The following is a 25,119-nucleotide window of genomic DNA, read 5'->3' as shown; positions in this document are numbered from 1 at the left end:
TAACCACTACGCTACCAGAGCTCCTTAATTTAATGTAAATAGTTGAGCAAATTTAAAGTGATCACAGTAAAATTCTCTAAAGGGTAGATAAGTTAAGTTATTTATGATATCAGAATGTTGAGTTAGCTTGGGTAAGTGGTATTCATAGACTAGTTACATTCTCATTTGAAAGAGTCCCTAAATGGAGGTGACGGGAAGTCTTTTCATTTTGCCCCTTTTCATTTGATCCCAGAACATTCCAGCTAATGAGGGGTGGAAATGGAATGCAAGGGTTGGGAAAGCTAGCAAATAGTGGTGGGGCCTTTTACTGAAAGGAAACTGCTTTTTATTGAGCTGCTCATAAAATATGTATCCACGGAGGTATGCAAGTCAAAGACACTCTGGCTGCTTTGAGTAAAACGTGGGTGCCCTGGTGAGCTTCACAGCAAAATGTTGGCCAAGTCCTGATTTGCTAGTCATGGGGCTTTATAGCAATTTGATTGGGTTTTAAGCAAATATGTGAGAATTTATATGTTCAAAGGACAGTAATTCCTTTCCAATTCTGAACCTGTGTGCTGGAATCTCCCCCGCAGCACTAGAACTGCTCTCCACTCTTCAGCCCCACTGTATGTCAGGGGCTGATGCTGAGGGCTGCATCTCAGGACTTTGGCGCCTCTCAGTTGGATTCCCAGTGGAAGTCTCTTGAAAGAGTTGATGGGGTACTTGTGGTTTGTTCCCTCGCTATCTTGGAACCTTGGCAGCTACACACCTTCTTGACCATTGTATCTATACCTCCATTTTTCTGGGTCTCGATATGCCATTTTTGCCCATGTCTCCTAGGCCCCAGACTTTGTGATGTTGCTGGTTTCTGCACACCCATCCCTTGCATGTTCTCTGCCAACACCAGTGTGTCTCTTGATTTGAACTGAGTGAATTCCATCTTCTGCCAGGACCTTCATTGATGTACCCTGAGAAATGATGTACTTACATTCTGATAATAATGATGATATTTATACTGGCACCTACTTATTATGTACCAGCACATTTAAGAGTTCTTCGCATGTATTATTTAAAAACTTTCAACACAACCTTCAGCCATTGTGTGACCCTATAGGAAAAAGTAGAGCTGTCTCATAGGGTTTCCAAGGCTGTAAATCTTCATAGAAACAGACTGCCACCTTGGTCTCCATCAGAGCAGTTGGTGGGTTTAAACTGCTGCACATTTAACCTCTGTACCACTAGGGCTTCTCAATATTAGGAGGTAGGTGGAGTCTGCTGTGGAGCTGTAGGATAAACACTGAAATGCTAACCACAAGGTCAGTAAATCAAACCCACCAACTACTTCTAGGGAACCCTATACAAGGTTGCTATGTGTAGGAACCGACTCAATGGCACTTAACAATAACAACAACAAGGAGGCAGGTGTTGTCATTAACTCCATTTTATTGATGAGGAAATGAAGATACACTGATTTGGCCAAAGTCAGACAGCAATTTCAGGAGCAGGGATTTAAAGCCAGGTGGACTGATCTCAGAGTCCTTGATCTTGTCCTCAGAACATGTTTGGTGTGCTCACTTTGGCAAACATCTATCTCTGCTTTCAGCCATGATCTTATCCAATATCAGCAATACCTCATTTCACGTCCTCTTCTGAATCTGGCTTGAATTTCTGGCATATACTACTACAACTGTTTTTGAATTATCTTCATCAAACTTTTCTAGCATGGGAAATTAACAGTCTTGTTCAACGATTTCTGTATTCCATTGGGTCACCTTTTTTTGGAATGTGCACAAATATGGATCTCTTCCAGCCTGTTAGCCAGGTAGCTGTCTTCCAAAATTCTTGGGATAGATGAGTGAGTGCCTCCAGTGCTGAATCAGTTTGGTGAAATATTTCAATTTTTATTCCGTCGATTCCTGGAGTCTTATTTTTCACCAGAGCCTTCACTCCACACTATACGAGTATATAGGTTTGACAGAGGCTATTTCTACATATGCATTTAGATATACTGCAAATGTATCCTTGACTAGAATAGAGCATACAGAGGAGAAAGTTATGAAAATTTCTTAGCCATAACCGAACACCTTGAGGGAATGAAGCACTGGGTCTGGAGGTGCAGGACCATAGTCTTAGGAGATAGCTAGAGAGATACGGCAAAGGTGAGCATGTGCATAGAAAAGGCAATGGGTACAGAAGAAACAGTAGCCTGTGTATCTGGGGACTGGGAAAGAGTAGATGAGCAATGAGGCTGTGCTGGGATGCTGGAATCAGATTTTGAAGGAAAGTGCTAGAATTTGGTCTTGATCTTGAAAACAATAGGGGGCTAATATAACTTCGAAGCAGGGAAGTAACATGATCATATTTCTATTTACATAGCAGGGACTAGGGAGACACACTGCAATGACCCTCTACAACAAAGATATGACAGACCAAATACAATTGCTTTGAATGATAATCCTGGAATCCTAAGCTCCAGAGGAAATGAGAGAAAAGTGGATTGAATACCAACTAAGAGGAGAAACTGAACCAAAGGATCATGAGAGATGAGACAGATGGGGTGGAGGGTGGGGAGAGGGGGACCTGTCAGCTGACCTGATGAATTGTGGCCGACCCAAACTTTTGCAAGCAGCATTTGATTGAGACAGTGGTCTGACAACCCAAATGCACACTGAAAGCTAGTGATGAGAAAGGTGGCATCCTCCCTTATTCCCCACACCCTCCTGGGTGACTTTCAGAAGCATGGCCAGTCCACCTTCACCCACCCAGTGGACCATCCCCTTCCTGTACAGCCCTGGCTGTGAGGTCAGAACAGCACCTTCTTGGATCATGCTCTGCCCCTGACTCTGGGGCACCTGAACTTCCTCTCATCATACCAGCAGAACTTGAAGTGTCAGGTCCTGGCCACCCCATGGCCATCAGGAACTCCTTCCATAACCAGCTGCCCGAATGAGTTTTTTCCAGGAACAAGCACCCTGACCTCAGCTAATTTCTGAGCTGGCATGAACTCCTTCGGATCAGGTGTCCTGACCTTAGACAATACGTAGGCTGGCAGGAAAACCATCTAGGACTGGGCATCCCAAACCATTTCCATCATCCCATGAGCTCCTTGGCTGACAGATATTCCCAAGCCATGACCTCCACTTCACAGGAATTGGTCTTGGGCTGATTTTGAGTTTGATTCTCCTTCCCCCTTATGAAACTAGGGGAAGTCATACATGGCTTTAGCAATATGAATTCAAGAAGCTGAACAAATCCCAATCAGGATAGACCCCAAAAGAAAATCACCAAGACATATCATAATCAAGCTTTCCAAAACTAACAGCAAGGAAAGAATCCCGAGAGCAGCTTGAGGAAAATGAAAAGTTACCTACAAAGGAAAACCACTAAGGTCTGACTTCTCAGCAGAAATCATGCAAGCAAGAAGGAAATGAGATGACATATAAAACTCTGAAAGAAAAAAAATTACCAACTAAGAATCATACTCAGCAAAACTATCCCTTAAATATGATGGTGGAATTAGGACGTTTCCAGATAAATAGAAATGAAAGGAATTTGTAAAAATTAGACTAATGTTAAAAGACATAGTACAGGGAGTTCATAGGAGATAGAACCAGTAACTGTAGACAATAACCTGAGATGAACATATATGACACCACCACCCAGAAGTCAACCCAGATATCGAAGTATCCAAAGTGAAACCTATAAAGGTGAAAATAGGGAACCAAAGACACCAATTTGTAATAAAGACAGTTACAAAGTAAAAAGAGGGAATAGTGTAGTTACAGAACTTCCAAATGGCAAGGAAGTCAAATCGATTTCAAGATAAAACAGACTGTTTTAAATGTGGGAAGAAATAGAAACAGGAGACACAGGGAAGAAGTGGGATAAATGATGTTACGTAGAGGGGACTGTAATCACTGAGAGGAAACCAAATGTATCTGAATGCTTGGATGTAAATAAAACTAATGATCTACTTTGTAAACCTTCACTCAGTGTACAACAAAAAGTTCAAAAATACATACAACAGTTTGCCATTTATATATATTTTCTATGTTCAATTCTGTGACATTAATGATGTTCGCCATGTTGTATAATCATCACTGTACCTTTGCTAATTTTCCCATTATTCTTATCAGAAACTCAATATCCCCTAGGCAATAATGTCCTCTTTCCCTCTTCCTCGCACTCATGGTGGCTACTAATAAACTGGAGTCGTGCTATGAGATGACCAGCACTGGCCTGGGAACCAACAAGGTTGACAGTTCAAACCCACCAGCGGCTCCTCAGAAACCATATGTAGGGTTGCTATCAGTTGGAACTGACTTGACGGCACTTAATAACAACATTACATTAGTCAGTCTCAATATTTCATATAAATGGAACCATACAATATTTGTCCTTTTTGTGTCTGACTTACTTCACTTAGCATAATGTTTTCAAAGTTTTCCATGTTGCAGCGTATATCAGGACTGCATTTCTCTTTGTTGTTGTCAGGTGCCATTGAGTTGGTACTGACTCATAGCGACCTTATGCATAGCAGAACATTTCTCTTCATAGCATGCATATACCACCTTTTGTATCCATCCATCCATTGATGGGCAATTTAGCTTTCAGATTCTAGCTTTTAGCTATTGTGAATAGTGTTGCTGTGAACAGTGGTATACATATTTGTATTTCTGCTTTCAAGTCTCTTGACTATATATCTAGAAGTGGAGTTGCTTCTTAAGCACTTTAAGAAACCTGTTGAAAAACTCTGCTTAACCAAGAAAGCAGAGCAGGAAGGAAGAAATGTGTGGTCATCTTGTTGTATGTAAAATGATCCCTGCAATTTCAGGTGAAGACAGAACACAATCTGTAAGTGATTCAACAGCTTGGCCTCTTTTCTCTATGTCAAAGTTTCGTGTCTGCTAACTGGTAGAAAATATGCCTGCAAATTTACTACTTTCGAATTTATTTCTGGAAATTACCAAGAGCAAAAATATTTGCTTTTTCATAGCAACAACATGCACGAAGGCCCAACAGTATGAGTATACAGTAAAAAGAAACTATTAAGGGGAAGTCCAAAACACACAGAAAGTGTTCAGTGTTGGGGAAGGTGCTAGAGGTGGTACTCACAGAGCTCTGAGGCTAAGCAACTGCTGGAAAGTGTCAGCTTTAACTTCACAGATTTCATTATGTCGGAGGTCACTGGAATGAGAGAGTTCGAAAGATCCATTTCAAAGGGACTGGTTTCAAAAGATTAGTCTATAGAGACTTTTAAAGTGGGACTACTTGCCCTCAATTAAAGGAACATATGAGGTGTGACTATCAACTCACTGTTTTTTCAAGTGTTTGTTTTGTTTAAAAAAAGAACATTACAATTTATACACTTAAGTAACTATTGCCTCTCTTTCAAAGCAGTTTGTTCCTTTGGTAGGATATAAAACCATATTCCAAACTGCCATCATCACTCAAAATACTTTGAGGGCTCCTTTCCTGGCATTTGCCTGCTAAGCCTGTCTTAGGTTCTTTGAGGGTCTTTAGGAGTGTCATTTTTTTCCCCTTTTAATGACTCAGAGGCATTCAGAGAAAAATCAAGTGTGAAAGGATAGATGATTAATACTGCTTTGACTATAATGCACCAAGGCTGATTTATATGGGGAGGCCATTTCAAGAGAGGAATTCCAAAATGTTTCATGAATAACATCTAGAGGCAAATATGGCACCACTGCTAAAGATGACTATTATGAAACAAATGAACAAACTCAAGTTTCCCTACTGCCCCCTTAATATTGAAAAAGAAACCATTCATTGGATAACTAAGTTTGGTCGTACATGCAGGAGAAGAAAATTCCAAAGCTCAAACAAACATGGTTCATTATTACACCAATAACTGTGATGGAGGGAGGTGGAAACAAATACATAATAAATGTATTATTTCTGTAACAGTGTACAGGTATACCACAAGATATTGTGGGTTCAGTTCCAGAACATCGCAATAAAGGGAATTACGGTACAGTGAGTCACATGATTTCTTTTTCTTTTTTTGGTTTCCTAGTGCATATAAAAGTTATGTTTACACCATACAGTAGCCTATTAAGCGTACAATAGTATTATGAAAAAGTTTGAAATACTGTGAGAATTAACAACATTTGACACAGACACACCAAGAGAGCACATGTTTCAGAAAAACGGTGCTGATAGACTTTCTTAATGCAGGGTTGCCACAAACAAATTTGTAAAAAACAAACACAAAAATTCAGTATCTGCGAAGCTCAATAAAATAAGGTATGCCTGCAATACATGATAAAGTCATACTATGCTTAATAATAAGTTTCCTAACTTTATAGCCATACCTCATATGCCTAAGAAGGAAAAGCATCAAATGTCTCTCCAGTGAACCACACAGTAAATGAAACAATAATGCCTGTAAGATGTGAGTTTGGGCTTTTGGTTTTGCGAGGCAATTTAGAGACTCTTACAGACTTACATTTTCTGAAGTTTTTGGCAGATAGAAAAACTAGGTAAATCTTCTAGCCGGTTGTAAGACAGATCTCTGTAAAACAGAAGGTGCAAGAGGGAAACATCTGTTATGTATTAATCTAAGGAAACATGCTTTGCTCTCCTGATCCCTCTGAGATGACATATCTCCCAAAGGCAGGCTCTAAGCGTGTTCCCAGCACTGACAGGGAGCAGGTAGTCACAGGCATTATTGGATTAAGAAGTAGATTCAAGTGTTTACTGAAATGTAACTGTTATACTTCTTTAATTTACTTAATGAATTTATTTATATTTTGTTAGTGATCTGCAATGTTCTAGCTATTACCTTACTGAAATGAGTACAAATTAAATTAAATAATGGTGCCCCTGTCTCTAAGAGTTGCTACATCTATAGTTAAGAGAAATCATCTTTTCTAATAAACTAAAAAGAACCTAACAACAATTCAAAACATAGTACAAACTTTGAAATCAATCATCACGGGGCGGGGATGGGGGTGGTGGGGGTGGTGGGAAGAAATCTAAGAAAGACTTTAGACAAAATTCAACAACTTACAGAATTAAAAAAAAAAAAACAACCATCTGGACATATTTATAGAGTATAACATAACTAATCTAAAACAAGCCATGGTAATTTTCAGAAAGCTTAAAAAATGAAAAAACAAACCCCAAACCAAATCCTTTGCCATGGAGCAGCTGGTGGGTTTGAACTGCCAACCTTTTGGTTAGCAGTAGAGCTCTTTTTAAGGAGCCACCAGCGTGGTAGGTAAATTACGGTATATATACATCTACATTGTTGTTGTTGTTAAGTGTCTTTGAGTTGGTTCCAATCCATAGTGACCCTGTATAGGGTTTCCGAGGAGTGAATGGTGAACTTGAAACGCCAATCTTGTGGTTCAAACTGACTTTGCAGTCGAGCTCAGCACCACACCAGAAGTCCATATATATATATACATAAATTTATGTACATATACAACAACATTCTTTTAATGGATCATTTTATCCTATATTTATTGTTGTTGTTAAGAGTCGTTGAGAAGGTTCCAACTAATAGGGACCTTGTATAGGGTTTCCGAGGAGTTAGTAGTGAATTTGAAAAGCCGACCTTGTGGTTCAAACTGACCTTGTGGTCCAGTGCTTTATCCTACGGCACCACACCTGAATACACAGAATTTATACAGGAAGGGAGTTAATTTACTAGATCTAAATGGTTCAATTAAAGCTATGTGCAAACATAAACTTGTAGTTTATATCAGAGGATTGAAAGACCTAAAACAAAACAAAATCATACCTACACATATACATACCTGATGAGCAATATGGTATGTACTTTTGAAAAGTAGTGAGTGGAATAAAATGGACATAATCAAAGTTGATAATAATTTGATTCACTCATCTCCATAGGTTACAAGTGGACAAATGATTCCTTGTGTAACTCTTAGTAGAGGACACATAAAACCTCCTACATAATGACATTGCATCTTTTACCTGACAATTATCCTTACTCACTTGAACACTCTTCAAAGAGTTCAAGAGCAAAGATGTCAGTTTGAGGACTAAGGTGCACCTGGCCCAAGCCACGGCATTTTCGATAACCTCATATGCATGTGAAAGTTGGACAGTGCATAGGAAGACTGTAGAATTGATGCATTTGAGTTATGGTGCTGCCAAAAATTAAAAGTACCACAGACTGCCAAAAGAACCAACAGATCTGTGTTGGAAGAAGTGCAGCCAGAGTGCTTCTTGGAGGCCAGGACGGCCAGACTTCGTCTCTCATACTTTGGATATATTGTCAAGAGGGGCAAGTCTCTGGAGAAGGATATTTGGTAAAATGGAGAGTCAGAGAAAAAAAGGAAGACCCCCGACTAAATGGATTGGCACAGTGGCAACAACAATGAGTTCAAACGTAGCCATGATTGTGAGGTTGGTGCAGAACCAGGCAGTGTTTTATTCTGTTGTGCATAAGGTCACTATGAGTCAGTACTGACTCAATGGCACCTAACAACAATACTGCTGGTGAGTCAATTTAGACTCAAAGCAACCTTATAGGACAGGGTAGAACTTCCCCATAGGGTTTCCAAGATGTAATCTTTCCAGAAACAGACAGTCATATGTTCTCCCTCATTGTGGCTGGTGGGTTTGAACCACTGTTCAGTTAAACATCTGAGCACTTAACCAGTGTGCAACCAGTGCTCGTTGACGAATACCCTAGCTAACACTCAAATACTTCCTATATCCAGGAACTGTGTTTACAGCTTTACAACTGTGTTTATCTCATTTAATCTTTGTGACCACAGTATGAGAGAGATGCTAGGATTATCCCCACAGAACAGCGACATGACTTGCCTAAAATCACCAGCCAGTAAGTGGTGAAAGCCATACACAGCTTGTGTTGTGGACCAAGTAATCCCATAGAGGTGAATCAAATGGGAGCAAACCATATATGTGCAGTGACCACTTCGTCATGCCACAGGTTGTTGTTGTTGTTAAGTGCCATCGAGTCGATTCCGACCCATAACTACCCTGTGCAGGGTTTCTGAGGCTATAAATCTTTACGGGAGCAAAAAGCCTCATTTTTCTCCCGCAGAGCGGCTGGTAGTTTTGAACTGCTGACCTTGCGATTTGCAGCTCGATTCGTAACCACTACGCTACCAGAGCTCCTTATGCCACAGGTACTTGGTGGGTAAATCGGTACAAAAGGAGGGGTTCTTACACCTAGATGTCCAGGACTACATAAAGTAGATTGAAGTACAAGTCAGGGCCCTGGATTCTGGTCTCAACTTCAACCAATTCTACTTGTAGATTCATTGTCCAAAGCAATGATGTCTTTCTGTCTCAGTTCTCTACAAAAGTGAGGATATTAATACATGCTTTGCTGATATTATAGGACTGTTGTGAAGGCCAAATGAGAAATTTTGTAAATGCAAATTACTAACATTGAGTTATTTAGACTTTCAAGTTCTAACATGAGGGAAGAGTAAGTTGAGGAAAGAAAAATGTGGTGAATAACTGAGAAAGATGATGATAAGCTCTAACATTAACCAAGACAAGTCCCAGGTGCTGCTTGAAGTGTGTGGTGTTTGGACTGCTCGTGGCAAGGCTGGCAGTTCAAACCCACCAGTTGCTCCTCGGAAACACTATACAGGGTGGCCATGAGTGTGAACCAACTTGGTGGCACTTAACAACAACTTCTCATTAAATCCTCATGATGATTCTCTGAGGGAAGTGGCCACATCTCTGTTTTATAATAAAGATGGAGGAAATGAGCCCCAGAAGGAATAAATAACTTGCTCAAGATGCTGTTGAACCTGGAGCTCTTGCTCTGAACCATTTTGCCAGTCTACCTCCACTTAGGTAGTTCTAGACCTGGGTGGTTTACTGTGCACTGTGATGTGGTGGAGACAAATGTGACTTGAATTTTGATTCTCTACATATTAGTTATAGTATGTGAAATCCTTGTCATGTTACCGAATCATTTTCCTCCAGAAATAGAGATACTAATGCCTGTAGTAGCTGCTCCTTGGAAATCCTATAGAGGGCCGCTCTGAGTCAGAAATGACTTGATGGCACTTAACAACAACAATTCTAGGTGTTGTTGTTATGTGCCATGGAGTCAGTTCCGACTCATAGCGACCCTGTACAGGGTTTCCAAGGCTGTAAATCTTTACAGGAGCAGAAAGCCTCATCTTTCTCCCATGGAACAGCTGGCAGTTTCGAACCGCTGACCTTGCGGCCCACAGCCCGATTTGTAACCAGTATGCTACCAGAGCTCCTTAATTCTAGGTGTAGTAGGCAGAATTCAAGATGGGTCCAACAATTTCCATTACCTGGTATACATATATTTCTCAGTTATTAAATGAAATTTCCTGTATTTGAACTTGGGCTCTGCTAGTTTCTCTCAGCGTAGCTTTGAAAAATGGACTTAACTTCTCACATTCTCAGTTTTCTCATATGTATCTCTATAAGGTGAAGTGGGTGAAGAAGAGGAGACTTGCTCTACACCCTGCATCCTGCGGCCATGAATGATGGGTGTGACTGCGCCTTCACTTCACTGAGCTTGTGGAGTCTGAAGTGATTTGGAGAGCTAGGGATGGGGAAGGCAGAATGACCGTGGTTCAGATTCCCCTTTCTCCCTTCGATATTTGCAGTTTTGCTGCTAGGTAATGCCTACAGTGGAAGCATAGGCACTCAATAGCCACAGGCCTCCAACATGTAAGAACAGCACCATGGCAAGATTATGTTTAGTACTGTTGTTAACTGACACTGAGCTGACTCCCATGTACAAGAGAAGGAAGCTGCCCAGGCCTGTACCATCCCCACATTTGGTTGCAAATTGTGTCTTTGTGATCCTTAGGGTTCTCATACATTGATTGCCAGGGCTCTCTCCCAAGTCCACCTTAGTCTTAAGCCTGTCCAGTATCATAGCAAGACAAGAGCCTTCCCTGAAAGATGGATGGGGACTGAGCATAATGGGCATTAGCTGGGAATTGAACCCAAGTCTTCCTTATGTTGTGTTGTTTAGTGCTGTTGAGTTGGTTCTGACTCATAGTGACCCTGTATAAGGTTTCCGAGGAGCAGCTGGTAAGTTTGAACCACTGACCTTGTGGTTCAAACTGACCTGACAAGTTTTCCCCATGGAAGGTGAAGATTCTGCTACTGAACCATCAACATCCTTTATGGTAAGACACTAAGGGGCCTAAAGGCAAGGCAGTACAAGCCTCTTTGAATCTTTATAAGCTTTTTGTAGCACCCACAACTATACTCTGACTCCACAGCACATAACAACAGCAACAACTATACTGGTGTGGTGCTGCAGGATAATGTGCTGGACTGCAAGGTCACTTGTTCACACCCATAAGCTGCTCCTTGGAAACATTATACAGGGTACACTATGAGTCTGAACCGACTCGATGGCACTTAACAACAATACTGGAAGAATGTTCATTTTTATCAAGATTTGCATGGGCTTGATAACTTTTTTTTTATTTTGGCATCCATAGTGGACTGTTGATGCATTATGTTATTTTGCTCTGCTATGGAAAGCCTTTAAGGAGCTCTGGTAGCATAGTGGTTACAAGTTGGGCTAGTAATACGAGGGTCAGCAGTTTGAAACTACTAGTGATTCTGTGGGAGAAAGATGAGGCTTTCTGATCTGGTAAAGATTTACAGCCTTAGAAACCCTATGCAGGGTCACTATGAGTCGGAACCAACTCTATAGTATATCAGCACCACCACAATGCAAAGCCTGTAGGAAGGGAAATGTAGTAATAGCTTGTTCATGTCCATTTTCTGAGTGGACATATGTGTCTGTTCAGAATATGTGCCAAATAAACACTAAAGGACGACTGCTTGGGACTTGACAACAAGGGGTACACATGCAGTTACCACCATCAAGTCAGAAAGCCATTTCTAGGGCCCAGAGGAGAAAGGAGGCCTGACCTCCTGGAGACCTGTAAGGAAAGAATCTTTTCCTTTTTTCACAGGATGATTGGAATAATGTCTGCCATTTCACCCCTAAATGGAGTTGCCTGTTTATACAACATTATGTCCTCGCTGATACGCACAGCACTTGGAGATTAGGTAACTGATTGCAGACAGTTTGGGGAAGAGACGAGATCTGTGCTCCAGTTAAAGTCCTGTTGAAACACAAAACAGACATGATTCTTTTATTAAGGAGTCACACAATGACATATTTTGATTCACCCGATGGCAGCTCGAGTTCTGGGCAAAGTCAAGAGCCCACTCAACTACTTACAGACTCTCCAGGCTGGCAGTTCCAGTTAGATCAGGAAACTCAGTTATTTGTGAGGCACCATTCAAAGTACTAAAAGAAAGAGTTCAAGAGAATTATTGGAAGAAGATTCTAAAAAGGAGTAATTTTAACTGCTATTTTTATAGCACTTCAAACTAGATTATTCATTTGATCTTTGCAACAACTCTACAGGAGGACAATGACCTATAAGAGACTTACAGTGTTCTTAGTTCAGGTAAATGCTGAAAAGCAGATCTTCCAACAAGTTGGATAGGGTTGTCATAGAAATGTCTGAAAGAAAAAATCAAACCACCAATGTCTCAGTGTAAAACTTGAATGGTAAATGAATACCATTCAAAATTTCAGCATATACATTCAATGTATTTCTGTAATTTTGATTAAACTATGTCAATAACCTCATATGCATGTGAAAGCTGGACAGTGAATAAGGAAGACCATAGAAGAATTGATGCTTTTGAGTTATGGTGTTGGAGGAGAATATTGAAAGTGCCATGGGCTGCCAAAACAACTAATAGATCTGTTTTGGAAGAAGTGCAGCCAGAGTGCTACTTGGAGGCCAAGATGGCCAAACTTTATCTCTCATACTTTGGACATATTGTCAGGTGGGACCAGTCACTGGAGAAGGATATTATGTTGGTAAGGTGGAGGGTCAGAGGAAAAGAGGAAGACCCCCAACAAGATGGGTTGGACAAATGGGAGCATTGATAGACTCAAGTGTGGCAACAGTAGTAAGGTTGGCCCAGGACTGGGCAGTGTTTCATTCTGCTGTGCATAAGGTCGGTACTGACTCAGGACTGGGCAGTGTTTCATTCTGCTGTGCATAAGGTCGGTACTGACCCAGGACTGGGCAGTGTTTCATTCTGCTGTGCATAAGGTCGGTACTGACTCGATGGCACCTAACAATAACAACAATGTTACATAGCATGAACCATCACTCATTTATCAGTTTGTCATACTTTGGTGACTTGAATATTGCTGTGATGCTGGAAACTCTGCCACTGATATTTTAAATACCAGCAGAGTCACCCATGATGGACAGGTTTCAGTTAAATTTCCAGATTACGATAGATTAGAGAGGAGTAGAGGCAGACTATATGTGATTGTTCATTCACTGAAAATCTCATCAGTAGCGGAAGACTATTGTCAGATATAATGCCAGAAGTTGAGCTCCTCAGGATGGAAGGCACTCAAAATACAACTGGAGAAGAGCTGTCTCCTGAGCCCACAGACAAGGACATAGCCATGGAGGGCTAGAGCTGAGAGTGAAGTGTCCAGCTGATATGGAGTGAGGGAGATATATAAGAATGTCCAAACTTGTAGATAGTACTCATTCAACCTAGCTTTGATGGTTTGATGATCAGAACTCGACCTAAAGGAAGATAAAAACAACAACAACAACCAATTTTTGATAAAGGAAACAGTGTAAATGTGATGAACGTGATCTATACTTATGGATGTAGTAGCTGAAAATACCAACTAAGAGGGAAGGAGTCTTCACATCAAGTGTCAATCCTATCCCCTCTGTATACAGGGTTGGTAGGGATGGGCAACATAGACATTGGCTACCTAAAATGGGGTGTGGTGGGAGAGCTAGCTATAAAGGCAGGATTTTTCAAGTTTACAAGTTTTCAAGAGGGAGTTTAGTTTCAGAGTGTGTGGGGGAAGGTAGAGTACCCACTGAATAGTTTTCACCTTTCTAAATGGGTCTAGTGAAAGGAGATGGGGATAAGATTCTTATGATTCAATAGCGAATAACTGTTATCATGACTAATTGCAACTGTCACAACTGTAAAGATGAAAGTTTAGTAACAAAAAAGGGGAGTAGATAACCTTACAATCCAGGAACAGAGGGCCCTAGGACCATAAAGGGAGAAGAGCACGAATGGAATGCAGGACCCTATCCATAGAAACAGCGACATCACAGATGGAGGCAGAAATGAAGCCATGGAGAGAAAGAGCAGCTGAAGACTAGACTCATGGAAAAAGAAAGGCTGTGAGCTGGCAGCCAGGAGGTAGGCTTGCATAATGTGTCCTTTGATTGTTTAAATAATTATATATCCCTCCCTGCCAAAACAAAACAAAAAACAGAGGGAATAGAAGCAAATACTGTTGAACGATGTTGCACAGGGGATTGTAATCATTGCAATGAGATGATGAATGTAAAACTGATGTTCTCCCATGTAAACTATCACTCAATTCAGAATAAAAACTTAAAACAAAAACAAAAAAGGAAGGCTCCAGGAATTGATGGGATACAATGGAAATCTTTCAACCGATGAAGCACTGGAGGTGTTCATTCGCTTATGCCAAGAAATCTGGAAGACAGCTACCTGGCCAACCATATTCATGCCTATTCCAAAGAGAGTTGACCCAACAGAATGGGGAAATCACCAAACAATATCACATGCCAGTAAAATTTTGCTGAAGGTCATTAAAAAATGACTGCAACAGCACACCAATAGGGAACTGCCAGAAATGCAAGCCACATTCCGATGAGAACTTGGAATGAGGGAATCATTTCTGATATCAAATGGATCTCGGTGGAAAGCAGAGAATACCAGAAAGATATTTCTTTGTGCTTTTGACTATGCAAAGGCTTATGATTTTGTGGATCTTAACGAACAATGGATAGATAGCATTGCAAAGAATGGGTATTACAGAACACTTAATTATGCTTACAAGGAACCTGTACATGGACCAAGAGGTCATTCAAACAGTACAAGGGGATACTTAATGGTTTAAAATCAGGAAAGTTGTGCACCAGGGTTGTATTCTTTCACTGTAGTTATTCACTCTGTATGTTGAGCAAATAACCTGAGAAACTGGATTATATAAAGAAAAAAGTGGCATCAGGATTGAAAAAAGACTCATTAACATCCTGTGATATGCAGATGATACAAACTTTCTGGAAATGAAGAGGATTTAAAATACTGATGAAGACCAGAATCTACAGTGTAGATTACACCTCATTGTAAAGAAAACAAAAATCCTCACAACTGGGCAAATAAATAACATAATGACAAATGGAGGAAAGATTGAATTGTCAAAGACTTCATTTTGCTTGGATTCATAATCAATACATTCACAGAAACAGCAGTCAAGAAATCAAATGATGTGATGTTTGGGAAAATCACTTGATCCAAGCCATATTTTCTTTTTTTAAACCTTTTATTGTGAATTAAGTGAAGGTTAACAGAGCAGACCATCAGTTTTGCATTCAACAAATCATATACTTTGCTTCATTACATGGCTGCACCCCCTCCATGCACCAACAGTTAACAGCATTTACTTATATTCACTTTAACCATGGCGTTCCTCCCTGTGTCTCCTGTCACCCTCATCTTTTCTCTGCCAACCTCCCTCCTGTGTATATTGCTTGCCACGTTACCCATGTCTACGCATCTACCCTCTAGCACATGTATCATTTCCTCTTCCCCCCCAAACCATCACAGATTGTTTCTTTTTATCAAGAAACCAAACCAAACCCAAAACAAAACAAAACAAAACCCTTTTAAATATAATCACTTAAACAACCAAAGCACATTTTGGAAGCCAACCTCCTGGCCACCAGCACACAGTGTTTCTCTTTCCATGAGTCTAGAGTTCTCAGCTGCTCTGTCTCTGCATGCCATCACCTCTGCCTCCATTTCTGGTGTTGCTGCTTCTCTCCAAGCCATAATGTTTTCAATAGCTTTATATGCATATGAAAGCTGAATAACAAATAAGGAAAATCATAAAAGAATTGATGCATTTGAGTTGTGGTGTTGGAGAATATAGAAAGTACCATGGACTGACAGAAGAACAAACAAATCTGTGTTGTAAAAAGTATGCCCAGAATGTTCCTTAGAAGCCAGGATAGTAATACTTTGTCTCTCATACTTTAAAAACATTATCAGGAGGGACCAATCTCTGGAGAAGGACATTGGTGAAAACGAGGAAAAAAGGAAGACCCCCAATGAGATGGAGTGGTACAGTGGCAGCAGCAATAGACTTAAGTTTAACAACAATTGTGGGGATGGTGTAGGACTGGGATGTGTTTTGTTCTGTAGTGCCGAGGGTCCCTATGAGTCAGAACCAACTCAGTGGCACCCAACAACACAACATATTACATAGCATTTTTGATTGCTTGGTTTCAGGCAAACCTCAAAAGTGTTTTGATTTGCATTGTGAAATTAAAAAAAAAAATCAGTACTATGTAAAATTGAAAATTTCTGAGAACAGAAAAGAACGATAGTAAAGAGAAAAGCAAGTGAGCTGACTGCAGTTATACTTAATAATCTTCCTCTGCCTCTAATATTTGTGGAATATCCATTGAGTGACCAAAAGGTCATTCAAACTGCTAACAATCATGTAATTAACTGTAATTCTTATAGAACTTCTACCCACTGGTCAAATCTTACCACAACATACCTGAGAGACTCTTCAAATTACCTGGGAGGAAAAGAACTACTTAGGGATTTTTGGATTGTTGCAAGCTCTTTTTTCTTCGCATTAATTATTGCTCTAAAAGTTTGGGCTTTCTTAGAACATATTTTGATTTTACAGATGCTTTCAATATAATGGCATTTGAGCTGCTTGGATAACAGAGCCCCACACATACATAGTTCTATCAACACTCATGGAAGCAGCACTCAAGAAATAAAAGAATGTATTGCTTTAAGCAAATCTGCTGCACAAGACCTCTTTAAAGTGTTCCAAAGCAAAGATGTCAGTTTGAGGACCAGCGCACCTGGCCCAAGCCATTATTTTCAATAGTTTCAAACACATGTGAAATTTGGACAATGAATAATGAAGATTGCAGAAGAATTGATGTATTTGAGTTATGGTGTTGGAGGAGAATATTAAGAGTAACACAGACTGCCAAAAGAACAAACAAATCTATGTTGGAAGAAGTATAGCCACAATGCTTCTTAGAAGACAGGACAGCGAGACTTTGTTTCTCATGCTTCATACACACTATCAGGAGGGACCAGTCCCTGGGGAAGGACATCATGCTTGGTAAAGTGGAGGGCCAGTGAAAAAGAGGAAGACTCCCAATGAGACGGACTTGTACAATGGCAGCAGCAAGGCCTCAAGCATAACAACAATTGGGAGGATGGCGCAGGACCGGGCAGTGTTTTGCTCTGTTGTGCATAGGTTGCTGTGAGTCAAAATGGACTACACAGCACACAGCAACAACACCACACTTAGTTCTTAAATGAAATGACCTTCTACTTCACTTCAATCTAACAAATATTTATTGGTGTCTAAAGGAGCCTTTGCAGTCTGATACATTAACCCACAGCGCCACACTTGGAGTCCTGATGTGGCGCTGTGGGTTAATGCGCCAGACTGCAAAGCCATTTGAACTGCAAGGTCAGTGGTTCAAGCTCACCAGCTGCTCCTTGGAAACCCTATACATGATCGCTATGGGTCAGAACCAACTCGACGGCACTTAATAATAACAACAAAGGAGCCTTGGTTTAGCACTATAGGATCAGCACTGTACTGCTAACAACAAAGTTGGTGGTTCACACCTAACAGTTGCTTCTTGAAACCCTATATAGGATTGCTATGAATCAGAACTGACTCAATTTAACAACAACAACAAAGGAGCCCTGGAGGTGTAGTGGGTTAATCATTGGGTTGTTAACCACAAGGTTGGTGGTTCAAACTCACCAGCTCCCTTAAAGATTTACAGTCTCTGAAACCCTGTGGGGAAGTTCTACTGTGTCCTACAGGGTCACTATGAGTGAGAATCCAGTAATGGGTTTAAAAAAAACAAAACAAAAACTGTTAAAAGTATGAGGGTAGGTACTGTGGGGATTTAAATACTGATGATTTTAAGAAGCTGTCACTGAGTATCTATTAAGTGCTTGTGACCAGACAAAATATACAATTTGGGGATGCAAACTCAACTTCTTACTGGACTGAATAAGTTTATAGAGTACACTATCAGATATGTGGAGTCCTGGAGTGGTGCTGTGGATTAAAGTGCTTAATAACCACAACATTATGCTAAATGCTGGGCATATGAAGGGGAATAATAAAATGGCCCTGCCCTTAAAAGACTAGGCAATCAATTGGAACAAAACAAAGAAGTAGAATAGTGGCATTATCACTGACATTTATATGGTACAATTTTGATAGACACGCAACTTTAATGCAGGTACCATTTTGTCCTTGGCAATTTCATTGCCTCCCAAAGCCTTGATTTTCTAATTTGTTAAACTAGGATAATAGTATTTATTTATAGAGTTTGTAGAAGAATTAAAAGACCTAATGCATGTGTAGGCTCCTGGTGTGGTGCTGTGGGTTAATGCACTGGTCTGCAAAATGGGTTTGAATCACAAGGTTGATGGTTCAAGCTCAGCAGTTGCTCCTCAGAAACCCTAAATAGGGTCACTATGGATCAGAACCAACTCGATAATACTTAACAACAACAACAACGGCCTGTGTAACATCTGGCACAGTGCCTAAGATATAGTTTCCACTCAACAAACCTAAGTCCCCTTCATCCTCCAACATTTTGATCTTTTTTTGGCCATGTGGGACTGAATAAGTGCTAAGGGAAAGAGCGAAAGCTGGAATATAGGTCTTCTGATTAAAAAATGGGAATTTAAAAATAATATTACGAATCCCTTATCTACATTATATGTGTATATATATATAATTGTGTATGTACAATAGTCAGATATGGATACACATGTTTGTGTTTCTATGGCAAAACTATCACAAATACAAACAATTGGCTGTGGGGTTTCTGGGAGTGAGCACTCTCTTACGTTGGGGTAGATCAACAGAAACTTCAGGGAAAAAGCACCTGAATGGATGCTGGAGACAGGATTTCAACAGGCATAGTGAAGGGGTAAAAGTGTAGGAACAAAGGCAAAAGGGAAAGAGTTTTGTTCTATGACTATAGCTTGATTTACAGCATAGGGAAGAGTTCCTGGGTGGGACAAATGGTTAAGTGACTCATTACTAGATGAAAGGCTGGCAGTTTGAATCCACCCAGAAGTAGCTTGTTCGAGAGGCTAAATGTCACAGCCTTGAAAACCCTATGAGCAGTTCTACTCTGCACACATGGGATCACATGGGGGCTGCCATTGACTCCAGGCCAACCACCACCAACATACACACACTAAATCATTGCTGTGAAGTTGAATCCAAGTCAAAATTACTGTAAGGTGGAGCAAAACTGTCCCGTAGTGTTTCCACTGCAGAAGCAAACTGCCGTATCATTCTTCCATGAAGTGCCTGGTAGGTTTGAACTGCCAACCACTGTACCCTGAGGACTCCTTCAACAACAACACAGCCTAGGATAACTCAGGAGAGCTTTGGGAACTGGTAGGGAGGGTTGGCTTGAGCTGTCTTGGAGCGTTATGAATATCAGGATAAGAAGTTTTCATTAAATGTCAACAATCAACCCTGAATCTCTGTTTTACACAAAAGGGGAGTGACAAGATGGATGCTATGTTTCTAGAGAGTAGTCTGTGCCATGATAGGGAGACCAGTCTAATGACCTTGACTGGTCCAAATCTACACATAATGGTGGCAGTGGGGATGAGAAGTTGGATAGGATAGGGACTAGAGAGGTGGAAATTAAGACTAGTAGCCCATGGATCTTGGGAAGCACTCTCAAAAATGGGAGTCAGAAGGGGCAGGATGGGGGTGGCAGTGACCAGAGATGGAAACATGTGGGAGGAGGGAGAAAAGAGCTTCACGGAGAAGGTGTTCAACACCAATAAATGCTGGATAGAAGCCCTAATACATATTGGGACTGTTAGTTCTTCCCTGGAGTCCTGGTATGGTGCTTCAGGATAATGCACTGGACTGTGAGGTCGGTTTGAACGGCAAGGTAGGTGGTTCAAATCCACCAGCAGCTCCTTGGAAACCCTAGTCAGGATCACTATGAGTCTGAACCGCCTAGATGGTCTTTTAACAAGACAACAGTAGTCTTCCTCTGGGGGTATTAACATATCAGAAAAGTGATCAAGAACCAGATCTGTAGCAGAAAGGAAAAAGGAGTAAATACAGTACAATTTACCAACTTCTTAATAAACAGTCTCTAATGAGGATTCTTGTTTACTGGTCAATTGACTTCAAAACCCTCAGGTTGCCTACACACTGTCAGTACATTTCAGAACTGATGAGTGGGACTTCTTTCAGTTATCAGGGCTAGCTAGGTTTCCAGTTCATTCGTGACAAATACCCCATGAGTCCAGAAAACCTCTTCATCAAGTTGGCAAAGGATATACATCTGCTAAGAAGTGTCCCTAGACTCATGGTTAACAGTTGTCCTAACTTTCTTTATATCTCAGGTCTCTAAGCCATGACTCCAGTCCTATGCCCCAGAGTCTCTGACAAGTGTCTCTTAACTCAGAGTCAGCTGAATGTTTATACATTTTCATCAGTCTATGTGGACAATGAGTCCTGGTGTGGTGCTTTAGAATAAGGTCAGCAATTCAAACCCACCAGTGGCTCCTTGGAAAGTCTATACAGGGTCACTATGAGTTGGAACAGACTAAACAACAGTTAACAACAACATATCTACATATGAGTGATCTTCTGTCTGTGTTAAATTTGAAATACAGAATTAATTGTGATTTTTGGTTGTAGATGGTTTTAGGTTTTTATTTGCATATAAATTGTCACAGACAACTTCCTAGAGCATATGAAACTTTCTAGAATTACATCCTGTTTTGTATAAATGTGATTCAATGCTTGGGTTTGAGAATTAACAGATATATGGACTTAGCATAGAAGAGAATTCCACCCCCTCTTACCAATTAGGCATGGAATCTACAGCTGTAAAGAATTCTTATTTGTACATTACAATTTTGAGAGGGCTTCAAAAAGTTTGTGGAAAGTTGACTGAAAAGAGAATGTAATTTTCCCACGAACTTTTTAAATCTCCCTCGTATACTTGGGTTCAGGATTAGACCGTGTGACTCTGACATTGAGTCTCTAAAAATCAATTTTCTCCCACAGAAAATGGAGTTAGCAAAAATATTTCATAGAATCATCCTGAAGTGAGACATGGCATTTAAAGATACAAGTGGGGCTCAAAAGTTTTGTGGGAAAAGTTCCACTATCTCTTAACTCAATTTTTCCATGAAGTTTTTGAAGCCCTCTTGTATGTACATAATGTCCTACATATTGTTTGTTGCCTTGAGTCAGTTCTGACTCATGGCAACCCCTGTGTATGCAGAGTATAACTGCTCCACAGGGTTCTTCAAGGCTGTGATCTTTCAGCAACAGATCATCAAGCCAGTCTTCATAGGCCCTTCTGGGTTAGAATCACAACATTTTAGTTAGTAGTTGAATGCTTAAAGCATACTGCAAAGTAAAGCTACCTCACAGGTTTTCCCAAACTGAAATCTTTAGTTAAGCACACTGCCACATCTTTCTCTTGTGGAGCAGCTAGTGGGTTTGAATGGCCAGCCTTTGATTAGCAACAGAGCACATACTCACTTCACCACCAGGGCTCCTTGTTCTGTATATGTTGTTGTTAGGTGTCATCAAGTCAGTTCTGACTCATAGTAACTTTACGCACAACTGAACACAACAGCGCTCGGTGCTATCCTCACAGTTATTATGTTTGTTGCTGCCACTGCGCCATCCATCTCATTGAGGGTCTTCCTTTTTCACTGATCCTCTGCTTTACCAGATATGATGGCCTTCTTCAGGGAATGGTTCTTCCTGACAACATGTCCAAAGTATGAGAAATCACCAAGCTTCTAAGGAACATTTTAGCTGTTCTTCTTCCAAAACAGATTTATTTATTCTTCTGGCAGTCCATGGTGCTTTCAATATTCTTCGCCAACACTCTAAGTCAAATGCATTGATTTTTCTATGGTCTTCTTTAATCATTATCCAATTTTCATATTGGCAATTGACAATACTATGTCTTGGGTTAGGTACACCTTAGTCCTCAAAGTGACATCTTTGTCTTTAACATTTTAAAGAAGTCTTTTGCATTAGATAGGCCTAATGCAATACATTAATTTCTTGACTGTTATTTCTATGAGTGTTGATTATGGATCCAAGCAAAGTGAAGTCTTTGACAACTTCAATCTAGTCTTTGTTCATCATGATGTTATTTATTGATCTAGTTGTGAGGATTTTGTTTTTTCCACATAGAGGTGCAATCCACAATGATCACTGTAACCTTTAATCTTCATCAGTCAGTACTGCTTGCTTCCAGCAAGCAAAGTTGTGTGATCTGCATGTCGCAGGTTTGTTAATGAGTCCAATCCTGATGCCACATTTTTCTTCATGTAATCCTACAATACAGCTTCTCAGTTTATTTGTTCAGTATACAGATTGAATAAGCATGGTGAAAGGACATAATCCTGACACATATCTTTCTTGATTTTGAACAATTCAATATTCCCTTGTTATACTCTAATGACTATCTCCTAGTTTATGCACAGGTTCCTCATAAGAACTATGAATTGTCTTGGAATTTTCTTTCTTTTCATTGTTATTCATAGTTTGTTATGATTCACACAGTCTAATACCTTTGCATAGTCAATAAAGCACAATTAAACATCTTTCTGGTCTTATCTGCTTTCAGTCAAAATCCATATGATATTAGCAACGATATCCCTCATTCCATGTCCTCTTCTGAATCCAGCTTGAATTTCTGGCAGTTCCCTGTCAATGTACTGTTGCAACTGTTTAAAAATTTTTCTTTAACAAAATTTTACTTGCACATGATATTAATGGTATTGTCTGAGGTTTCTACATCCCACGGGGCTCCCTTTCTTTGGAATGGGCACTAATATGGATCTCTTCTCATCAGTTAGTCAGATAGTGTCTTCCAAATTTCTTGGCATAGATAAGGGAGCACCTCCAGGGCTGCATCAGTTTACTAAACATTTCAATTTGTATCCTGTCAATTCCTGAAGTATTGTTTTCACTAATGTCTTCAGTGCAGCTTGACTTTCTTTCTTCAGTATGATTCGTTCTTGAGCATATGTTATTTCTTGAAATGGTTGAATATTGACCAATTCTTTTTGGTTGAGTGACTGTGTATTCCATCTGTCTTCTTTTGATGCTTCCTGAATCCTTCAATATTTTGCCCATAGTATCCTTCAGTATTGGAACCCAAGACTGGAATTTTGTTTTCAGTTTTTTCAGCTTGAGAAATGATAAGTATATTCTTCTCTGTTGGTTTTCTAACTCCAGGTCTTCACACATTTTATTATAATATTTGACTTTGTCTTCTTGAGCTGTCCTTTGACATTTTTCTGTTTAGTTCTTTTACTTCAAACTTTCTTCCATTCACTTTAGCTTCTCTGTAGTCAAGAGCAAGATTCAGAGTCTCTTCTGACATCCATTTGGTCTTTTATTCATGACCTTTTGCTTTCTTTATGTATGATGTTCTCCCACAACTCTTCTGGTCCTTGGTTATTAGTGTCTAATGTATCAATTCAATTTTTGACATGTTCTCTAAATTCAGGTGGAATATACTCAAGGTCATATTTTGGCTGTCATGGATTCGTTTTAATTTGCTTCAGCATAAGCCTGAACTTGCATATGAGCAAGTGATGAGCTGTTCTACAGTCATATCCTAGCCTTGTTTTGCTGATGATATTTTCTCCACTTTCTTTTTTTACAGATAAGTTGTTGTTGTTAAGTGCTATCAAATCTGTTATGACTCATAGTAACGCTGTATAGGCTTTCCAAGGAGTGGCTGGTGGATTTGAACTGCTGACCTTGGGTTTCAAACCAACCTTGTGGTCTAGTGATCATTCTACAGTGCCACATAAGGGTTGATTCCTGTGTGCTCCATCTGGCTAGGGCCATGTATATCATCACTGTTTATGTTGTTTAGAAAAAAGTATTTACTATGAAGTCATTGGTCTTGCAAAATTCTATCATGTGGTCTCCAGCATCATTTCTATCACCAAAGTTAGATTTTCCAACTACTGATCCTTCCTCTTTGTTTCGCATTCCAATTCCAGTAATTATCAATGCATCTTGATTGCATGTTTGATCAATTTCAGACAAAAGTTGGTAGAATTCTCCAATTTCTTCATTATTATCTTTATTGGTGTATAAATATGAATACAAATTTTATTAACTAACTTTCCTTGTTTTCGTTGTTGTTAAGGGCCATCAGGTCAGTTCCAACTCATAGTGACCCTGTAAAGGGTTTCCAAAGAGTGGCTGGTGAGTTTGAACTGCCAACCTTGCAATGAACAGTCTAGTGTGTATTCTATAGCACCACATCAGGACTCCAATCGTACTTGTAGTTATGTGGCTATTGTCCTATTACAGACAGTACTGGACTTCAGGATAGATCCTGAAATGCATTTTTTAATGGTGAATGCAACATCATCCCTCTTCAACTTTTCATTCCTAAAATAGTAAACCATATGATGTCCAATACCAGGCCATTTCAATTCACAAATGCTAAGGATATCAATCTTTATGAGTTCCATTTCATTTTTTGATGACTTCCAATTTTCCTAAATTCATACTTCGTACATTCAACGTTCTGATTATTATGGTTTGTTGCTGTGTCTTTTCATTTTGCGTTGTTACCCATCAGTAAATGAAGGTACTGAAGATTTTGCTTCAACTTCTTCATTAAAATTATCTTTACTTTGAGGAGTCAGCTCTGTCTCAGCCATATTTTGAGTGTCACTCATCTTCCGGCATTATATCAGGCAACGTTCTTCTGTTATTCATCAGGTTTTTAATTTGCTAACCTTTCAGAGGAGTCCTGGTGTGGCTCTGTGGGTTTATGTGCCAGACTGTAAAATCGGTTTGAGTCTTCAAGGTTGGTGGTTCAAGCTCACCAGCTGCTCCTTGGAAACCCTATATAGGGTCGCTATGGGTCACAACTGACTCAACGGCACTTAACAACAACAATAACCTTTCAGAAGTCGTCCACTTCT

The 25,119-nt window shown here is 40.0% G+C and overlaps 1 protein-coding gene across 3 annotated transcripts in view; it reads right to left on the bottom strand.

The window, feature by feature from the left end:
* LGR5 (leucine-rich repeat containing G protein-coupled receptor 5) overlaps positions 1-25,119 on the bottom strand; it is a 209,029-nt gene that overhangs the window by 15,199 nt on the left and 168,711 nt on the right. For all 3 annotated transcript variants that reach the window (XM_006859559.1, XM_006859560.1, XM_006859561.1), the window contains 5 exons: positions 12,428-12,499; positions 12,212-12,280; positions 12,021-12,092; positions 6,449-6,514; positions 5,095-5,166 (listed from right to left, as the gene is read on the bottom strand). In XM_006859559.1, coding sequence (XP_006859621.1) covers positions 5,095-5,166; positions 6,449-6,514; positions 12,021-12,092; positions 12,212-12,280; positions 12,428-12,499 — 351 coding nt within the window. The remainder of the gene's footprint in view (positions 1-5,094; positions 5,167-6,448; positions 6,515-12,020; positions 12,093-12,211; positions 12,281-12,427; positions 12,500-25,119) is intronic.

This window comes from Chrysochloris asiatica, unplaced genomic scaffold (genome assembly GCF_000296735.1).
Source record: "Chrysochloris asiatica unplaced genomic scaffold, ChrAsi1.0 scaffold00033, whole genome shotgun sequence".
NCBI classification, from domain to species: domain Eukaryota; kingdom Metazoa; phylum Chordata; class Mammalia; order Afrosoricida; family Chrysochloridae; genus Chrysochloris; species Chrysochloris asiatica.
This window is presented reverse-complemented; position numbering and strand designations above follow the sequence as displayed.